At 31.8% G+C, this 9,070-nt stretch overlaps 1 protein-coding gene across 2 annotated transcripts; it reads right to left on the bottom strand.

Annotated features, from left to right (window-relative positions):
* Positions 1-1,579: 1,579 nt before the first annotated feature.
* LOC109800723 (protein CORTICAL MICROTUBULE DISORDERING 2) lies at positions 1,580-6,827 on the bottom strand. 2 transcript variants are annotated; one of them, XM_020361576.3, is made up of 4 exons: positions 5,139-6,827; positions 4,595-4,903; positions 3,770-3,861; positions 1,580-2,730 (listed from the first exon to the last, which is right to left on the bottom strand). In XM_020361576.3, the coding sequence occupies exons 1-4, from the start codon at positions 6,075-6,077 to the stop codon at positions 1,842-1,844; spliced, it is 2,229 nt and encodes a 742-aa protein (XP_020217165.1). In that variant the 5' UTR covers positions 6,078-6,827; the 3' UTR covers positions 1,580-1,841. The 2 variants fall into 2 exon arrangements, with proteins under 2 accessions (XP_020217165.1, XP_020217164.1); XM_020361575.3 differs by having other exon boundaries at positions 5,127-6,824.
* Positions 6,828-9,070: the final 2,243 nt, after the last annotated feature.

Genomic DNA, 9,070 nt, shown 5'->3' with positions numbered 1-9,070 from the left:
TTACAAAGAATTTGAAATTCAAGCATTTGTAAAATTTTTTAAAATAGTATAATTTCAAATTCTCTCAAAAATGAGAGAATTTGAAATTCCTCATATTTATTTTTCTTATTTTACCTATATATTTTATCTTATCTCTTCATTTTTTTAATTATTGGATATTCAAAAATATTTTTTAAATTATTAAATATTATCTTATATTAATTTTTAAAATTATTAAATATTATCTAATATTAATTTTTAAAATTATTAAATATTTAAAAATGGATTAATATTTGTTTTTATAAAATTTAATTTAAAAATCTCAACATATAAATATATTTTTAAAATCAATTTTACTATGATGGAATCAAATTATCATATTCAACCTAACAATTTAAAATTTAAGAAATTTGAATTGACTCATTCAAACAAAATATTTTAAAAATGATAGAAATTGAAATCAAAGTAATTCAAATACCAAGAATTTAAAATTTCTTGAATTTGTAAAATTTCTCGTCCAAACACACTATAACTTTGTTAGATAGAAAGGCCAACTAAGTGCACCAACCTTATTTAACAATCTAGCCAAAAATAAACTATCTAAGTTACATGATTCTATGTTTCTATTTCTATTTGATATAAATAAGAATAGTTTTATTTTCTTATTCACTCTTATTTATTAAATAAAGTTTTTAATTTTTTATATAAAATATAATAAATTATTGTAAAAAAATATAGCATTATTCATATAATAAGTGTATGAACAAAAAATAGAAAGAGCAAGTATTTCGTCATTAAATTTCAAACCAATATCTATTCACGATATCTTTGGTCTTTTGGTCTGAACATGCCACAAAATCAAAATCCATGAGCTTGATAATACCTTCAAGGAACAATAGGCCGACCCAATGTTTATTTACACCTACGATGAATGATTAATGAATGAACTTTAAGATGGGATTTTTTTTTTTAAATAAATTTATTATAATTTTATTTAAAATTTAGAATATAAACTTATTAAGGAAATTCTTGTAACCAATTTAATTCAATATGATTTTTTTTTTCAACCCTAAATAGTATGATGTAAGATTTTAAGCCGCAAGAAATGTTGCAGAAGAAAATGCACTTTTGTTTTGTAGTAATGCAACAATAATGGTACAAATAGAACCTCTTTTATACAGGAAAAAAAAAATCATAATAAGAAAAAGTCTTTTGAAAAAAAAATGTATAATAACTCTTAATGAATTAATATCATTTATTAAATAATTATTAATTATTTATTAATTTTTAAAAAAATGATATTAATAAATAATTTCCTTTTTTTAGATTAGAAAGTACTTTACTCACCTTTGGTTTGGACCTGTGACAGTTGAATTGCAAACAATTATACATCCTTTGTGGTTTAATTTTAATATCCATTAACTTAGCAATATCTTTACCGCATGCCATTAAAGTTGCATCTTCTCTGATTGAGTTGAGTCCAGAATATTGATATCTCCAAGTTTTTCTTCCCATGATATATTTTGGTACACAAGTTATATCACCGTGTCATGACTTGATAACCATATGCTAGTTATTTGAAGGGAATCACAAAGAATCATAATCATGCAAGAATCACTTCTGCTTATATCTGTCCACTGTTTCAATTTCTGTAATTTCATATGGCAATAACTTAGTTAAAGGAAAAGAAATTCCTCACAAATCACATTGGCTACTTCCCAAGACCAAAACACATGCAGGATTTATGTACAAAAAAAAATGAGTGGAAGAAGAGAAATTCTTTTGAACAACTTTTGGTGACTAAATTTCCTCCCATGCCACCATAAATAATGCATCCTCAACCTAATCTATGTACTCATTCATCACTTTTTGGCTTTGATCTCTGCTGTTTGGATTCTAGGTGATGACTGTGATCCACCACTGAGTGCCGCAGCAGCGGATTCAACATGTGTAAGAAGATATTCATATATCTTCTTCCTCAACCTGTCAATTGTATCTGCTGGTATCTGGCATGGTTCTCCCTCATTCTTGCTTGATCCTATCTCATCAAGCCAATCATTCACACTTTTCAGTTGTGTGAGCATACCCGCTATTTGGCCATTATTTGACAAGCCAGTGTCCCCATCAGTGTCCAAGAATCTCTCAACAAACACCAAGAACCAATCTCGTGACCGCAGTTGCAGCATGTCAGCCAAACTAACCACCTCATCAAAGCCATTTCCTCTATTCCACTGCAACGGTGGTGATTGGACTAGTTGCTTGTGTCCATTGGCCAATGCATCATTTGCTTTGCGAGGAGTTCCTTGCAAGGCAGGTTTGGAATTAGTCGTCTGACGGCTTTTTCCATGAGACTTTGATGCAGCATCTCCACTTGAATTTTCTATGACTAACATTGTTTGACTTCCCAGGATGTTCTTTTGGTTCTGAGAATTGGTTGAAACTGGAAGCTTGGATGATAGAGGTTCTCGGTTATAAACAGAAAAGGATGATAGGTTGGTGGATAAAGCAGCCTGGACCCAAGAATTCGCACGCTTTTGTCTATCTGATTTGAGTTTTAGTGCCTCTTCTGTTATGATTCTTTCATTATTATCTGGAGAAGAATTATCTGGAGAAGAATCAACTGGAATGGATTTAGCTAGCGAGTCAGCATTTATCCTCGCACTAATGAGGCTAGAATGAAGAGTTAAGAACTGCTCTATTGTAGGCTGCGGATTAAGTTCCTTAGCAGAATTGCTTAGCTCTGCATATACACTGTCAAGAACATCACAAACTGAGTATCAGAAACAATCTGGTATGCTGCATTGCAGGAGGGTGTCACAATATAATTCCTACCAGGCCATAGAAGAGTAGTTGTGGAATAAGATGATAAAACATCTATGGTTAAACTTAAACCCCAATCTGGCTGTATAATAATTGATTAACTAGCCTAACTAAAAGGATTGCGTAAAGTGTCAACATTTTCAGCAGGTTTGCGAAATGTGTTTAGGAAATTACCATAATTTTTTTCGAACTCGTCCTTTTAACTCAGCAAAGTATAGGTCGTTTTTAACAGTTTAACATTGCTGCATTCATACACATTGTGCTTCACTTTTATACAAATTTATCCGACAAATATTGAAAAAGTCTCCACTATGACTAAAAATGCCAAGAGTCATTGTCATAACACACATGAAATAGTTTTAGACTCAACGTTGACCTTAGCCCCCACAACCCACCCTTTTTCTGTCTTAGAAGTTAGTGAATTATTAGTATATTGAATGGATTTAGAAATAAACATTTAAATCAGTATCAGTAAGCACACATGAAATGCTTAACATAAAATTGATAAACTCAACATTTATATGACTGACTCGTAATGGATTAGGAAAAGTGTAACTCCAAATAAGACAAAATGACAAAGAAAATCCATATGTAGCATTGCTAATTTGCTATTACTGAAGTTTAGGATTCAAGTCACTATCCCACATTTTTCAGATTACATAGTCATGCTGGTATATCAGATGTCTATATAGGCAATCAATACTTCATCGGAAAGAATCAACATTAATTCAATAGTATCAGACTATCAGTATAAATCACTTGTTTTTTGCATAACCTCTAGAGGTGCTATGCTTTCATGAGTAACGAATTTACCAAAACAAACCTTTACCGGTAATGTATCTTTGTTTAAAATCAAAATTTCAATTTCTTGACATGAGCAGTCCAAAATTTCAACCATATTGAGAAACACTAAATATGGTAAAAACTGATCTGACATTGAGTAAAGTTGTTCATATAAATATATTCATACCTTAGACATTGCAGCAAACTCTCAGCAGCGGCAGCCTCTTGTATAGCTTCAGTTGCTGCCATCTGTGCTGCATCTCTGTGCTTCATGACTTCCTGCGACAGATGTGAAAATATAAAATGATAATGAAACATTACTGTCACAGAAATTCCTGTTCAAAACAGCATGATCAACAAGATAATCTAATAAATCACGCATAGAGTGGGTAAGCACATTGTTTAGGAACATGGGCAGAAAACATTTTACTATGGCAGACTCAGAAAACCAAAGAATAAAACTTGATCTGACAATTTACGTGTTGCATACTTGCTATATATGTATTTATGATGTCATAACAATAGCTTTAATAAAACTCATGATATTCATGTTCACAAAGAAACAACTACTTGAATATGTCCCATTTGCGTTACCCTCTCCCATCATGCCCTTAATTGAAAGTAGGGGACATGCCAATAGACTATATGAGAATAAGTACAAAACTTGCAAGTCATGATAGACAGCATCTGTAAACAGTTCCTCATATTATTTAACCAAATTCAAAAACAACCTAGTATATGAGGCTCTCATATGGGGGAGGGTAGATGTACACATCCTTACCCCCATAAGTGAAGAGGTTGTTTCCAAGAGTTAAACCCGTCACTTTCAGGTCACAAGGCTGCAACCTTCACTGTTAAGCCAAGGCTCAACCTCAACTAAATTTGAAGAGATGTCAATGAAAATTACAAGATTGCATATAATTATCTTCAGCACTCAGATTTGACAGCTAAGAGTCAAAAAAGCCAAAACTTAAAGGAAAAAAAATGTTTTCAGTGTTTTCAGGTGATTTACCCTCCCAAGCTTTGCAATAGATGACGGCAGTGAAGTCCATTGAACACTTGCATCTGTCACTTTTCTACTATTTGGAGAAACTTTGACCAAGTTTCCAGGAAATCCAGTGTTAGAAACATCTGACGATTTCTTTCCAACAGAAACTCTTTGCTTACTTGATTTTTCTTGTTCTTCCGTGGTTCCATTGGCAATAACTTTCTTTATAGATGTTTGAGTCCTGTGCTCTTCCTTGGAGGACTTTGTCTGCGGTTGCATCCTGCTCTCTTCTTTAGAGGGTAACTTTTCACTTGAAGTACTTCTCCTAGGAGTCTGAAACACCATAAAGTGAAAGTAAGAAAATAACTGTTTGATTGAGTCAAAAGATCATAAAGCAAATCAAATATGAAATACATAATATCGCAAGTGACATTACACTTATATCAAAGTAGTTAATATAATCTTTTCTTTAAGGAATGCATGAAACTAAATCTAACAAGTCTTGGAGTTTGACATCAGGAGTTGTTCAAAACGGCAAATTGTGAATCACACTTACTGAGCCACGGACCTCAGGCTTAGGATCACACTTGGCAGCTCTTAATTTGGATGTCTCTTTAGTCTTGACTTCCATATTCCCTTCCCAGCTCTTACGGAGCGCCTTAGCTCCAAGCTCAATTCCCTGAACCAAATTTCGGATCGGGTTTCCGACCGAAATTCTCTTCCCGGTTGGACTAGCTCCACGCACACCCTTTCCCATCTCCACCACTCCGACCTTAGCAGTTAGCTTGTCCACTCCCTTGATATTTGCCTGCTGCTTCACCCCATTGGCGAATTTCTCAAAAGAAGTAGGCAAAGAGTAGCAACTAGTAGGAGAAGAAGGAATAGCCCTTGAATTAAAGGACTTCAATCTCCCCAATGATTCCTTCTTCACATCAGCCACAGCTTTTGTTGTCTGAGATTTACTCTTGGCAAAAAGCACTGGTTTCTTGTCTGATTGCTCTTCATTAGTCAATCTCACTTTCTCCTTCTTCTCCTTCTCCAACACTTTCCTAGGAGACTTGGACCTCTCTAATAAGTCCAAGGGACCAGAACGAGCACTTTTCTTGTTAGCCTTAGCATTGCTAAGGAAGCCAAGTGAGTGAGTTGTTGCAACAATGTCCTCAGGGGTTCCAACACAAGCGTGTCTCCCAGGAACAGGCCTAACCCCATGAAGAATAGGAACTGGTGAAGCTGCCTCCAAGCGATCCACAAAAACAAACTGCCCCAGTTGAATCTTGTCACTGAGGATGAGATCATCATGTTCATCAGGGAGAGAGACATAGGTGGCATGAAGGGAATCAGAAACCTTGAGGTAAAAGCCTTGATTTGGGAACAACTCACCCCCTGCAAGCGCTGGAACAATGCTCACCACTTGCAAAAGAGAGGACCTGTGCTCACCAGTGACCTTCACATCCGTGTTCATGTGCTGCATGAGTTTTAGAAGCACCCCAGGAACCAGATTTGCCATCTTTTGCTGCTATGGCAGCTTCTATATGCATCACTCTCCCAATACTCCAAATGGGGTTTTAAAGATAGAAAAAAAAAAGGAAGCGTTTTTGGCCTTTCCCTCAAGTTTCAGTTCATTGTAGACGTTTTCTAAGCAAACTTGCAATTGATGGAATGCCAAATCTGAAATGAAACCATAAATGTCTGGCCAGACAGGGAAATTTTGCAATAAAATCTTAATCATAGACTACCCAAGTACAGAGGAAATTGAATACATTGAGAAATATTTTCAGATTTTGAAATAAAGAAGAAAGAAAAAGCCTTGGTTTTGGAAGCCATTTTTTAATACAAGAAAAGAACACTGAACAGCAAATAAGACAGCAATAAGCTATCAAAAAGAATTCCCCAACCATAGGATGAAGAGATTTTGTAATGTGTTTTGTATCATTGGGTGGTACAGCTAGGACATGAGAGGGAGAACCCACCCACCTTCCTAGAAACTCAAGCTAGACTGTAACAATCATAGAGCCAGTGACAATGATGCAAAGTCCAGAAAAGGGAGAATTATTCCTCCTTTGAAAATGGTTTGGAATTGGAGTCTTGTACACTAAACAATAAAATGATCATAAAAGCTTTGTTTTTCCACACTCTACACCAATAAGTAAAATTTAGAAAACCCAATTCCTTTGTGGAAACTACCTTTTTTGGAGCTGTGTCATGTTTGACAATGAAATGGGATTTAGATAAACTCAAAAAAGTTTTTAAGGAATATAGAGGTAAAGGTATCAGAGATCACACCTGTTATATGACCAAATTAAAATATCTAATATCAGTCTTCTTATTATAGATTAATTTTGAAAGATTAAATTAAATTTACAACTTACCTTTTTAAGATAGAATTTATTTTAGCAAGTATTATTAGATTTATTAAATCACATATTACCGAATTATTATTTTACTACTTGTAAATGTTCAAACCTCAGACTAAGAGAGATGTGTTAAATTTCATATATTAACTAATAATATAATTAACTTAAAAAATAAAATACATAAATAGAAAATAATCTTTATAAATTGGTTTTATAAAGATATTAGATAATGAAATGGGATTTAAATTTTAGATAAACTCATAAAAAGGTTTGAGGAAAATAAAGGTAAGGGGTATGATAATTGGTAGCATGCTTATTGCATGATTGATATGAAAAGAGCTGTCAGTGTCTGACAAATACATCTAAACACACATGCACTTCAATTCATACAATATAAACAAGAATATGAAACCTGAACTTGACCCACTCTAGTTTTGGCTGAGTTACTGAAGAGAGGTAGTTTGTATTAATGAAGCTCATCAAAAAGGGCATTAAGTCATTAACAAATTCTGAGAAGGACAAAGGGAGAATCTGTGCAGAGCTACACTTACTATATATTTTTGTGTCCTTGTTCCTATTTTTATTTTGAATTATGAGTAAAGTGGGTATCTTTTTCCAAAAAGATTCCAATTTTGTAATGTAGATAGGGGTGAATGCAGGAAGGTGCATGTGCCTGGTGTTAAGAACAAGGTAAAGCTGTGTCGGCTACCTAAAAAAAACAAGAATCACGTTATGGTGGAACAAGCACTTCATTATTTATCCCATGACAACAAAAAATATCAGTTTTCTCAATACCAATTCTTATTATTAAATTAGGAAAATATTATAAAAAGTGTAATTATTCGAGCAATACTTTTTTTTAAGATGTTTCCAATTTTTACCAAAAACAAAGTATTGCTGGAAGAATTACAAAATAATATTTTTTTATAAGATTTAATTATATTTTTAGTTTCTATTTTTTCATGATCCTTTTCTTTTAGTTTCTATTATTAAAGGTTTTAGTCTTTCACAAACATTTTTCTTTAAATTAGTTCCTGTCATTATTTTATGTTTGATGTCGTTTATGTGACATTAAAATTCATTAATTTTTTTTATATGGGATGTTATTTCGTGTTGTAAATTATATATAATTTTTTTCATGTTTTATTATTAATATTTATGTATTTTCAATGTAATAAATATTTTTAGGTTTAGTTACTCTTCCAATTTCTTATAGTTTTGCAAACTTCTTTTAGTCTATGCAGTTAAAAATGTCTAATTTTAATCTCACACATACATACAATTTTTGTTCTCCTTTAATTCTTGTCACAATTTTTATATGGATTAGAATATAAAATTTATGAAACTATTGGAACTAAGAGAAATATATATATATATATATATATATATATATATATATAAAAAGACCAAAATGAAAATTTTTAATTATAAGAATTAAAATGTAAAGTTCATGAAATTATAAAATAAAAAATAATTAAACCATATTTTTTAATTACTTGAATTGAGTTTAAAAATTGGTATTATCAAAATTAGAGAAAAAAAAACATTACTTTATTTTTGTAATGTAATATTTTAATATGATAGAGAAGTATCAATTTGGATTTACGCAAGTATTGAGAGATCATGTTACTTAACAAAGTGATTAGAGTTTGAAACTTAATTCAATGTAAAAAATTTAATCTCAGATTTGATACTTGTCAAACTGGTAAAAGAGATTATTCATAAAAATAAAAATAAAAATAAAAAAGAAATTATTGTGGAGGAGCTTGGGAATTCCGTACGCAGGTTGAGTTACAGTTAACGGTAACCTAATACAAAAACCTACAAAATTCTCCTTTTTGATTATCCAGATGCAGAAATTACAACTTTTGTCTAATATATATACTCATGGTGAAAAATATGGTTATGGGATGAATAGACCTAAACAATGTACTAAACAATATAATTATATATTGCGGCTCAAAATTTAATGTTATCTGACATTTTAAAAGTAATATAATTTTCTTAAAAAAACCTTACTTGATTGTTTTAATTTTGAAAATTTATAATAGTTTAATAATTAATATTTATTGTTGTACTATTATATAAAAGAGGCTAATCTCATTGAATATGAATTAAAACAATGTTAAACACGCATCAAAAGTGT

The sequence above is a fragment of the Cajanus cajan genome, chromosome 8 (genome assembly GCF_000230855.2).
Source record: "Cajanus cajan strain Asha chromosome 8, NIPB_CcT2T_4, whole genome shotgun sequence".
Lineage (NCBI taxonomy): Eukaryota > Viridiplantae > Streptophyta > Magnoliopsida > Fabales > Fabaceae > Cajanus > Cajanus cajan.
Note: the sequence above shows the minus strand (reverse complement) of the source record. Positions and strands in the feature narration are given on the sequence as shown.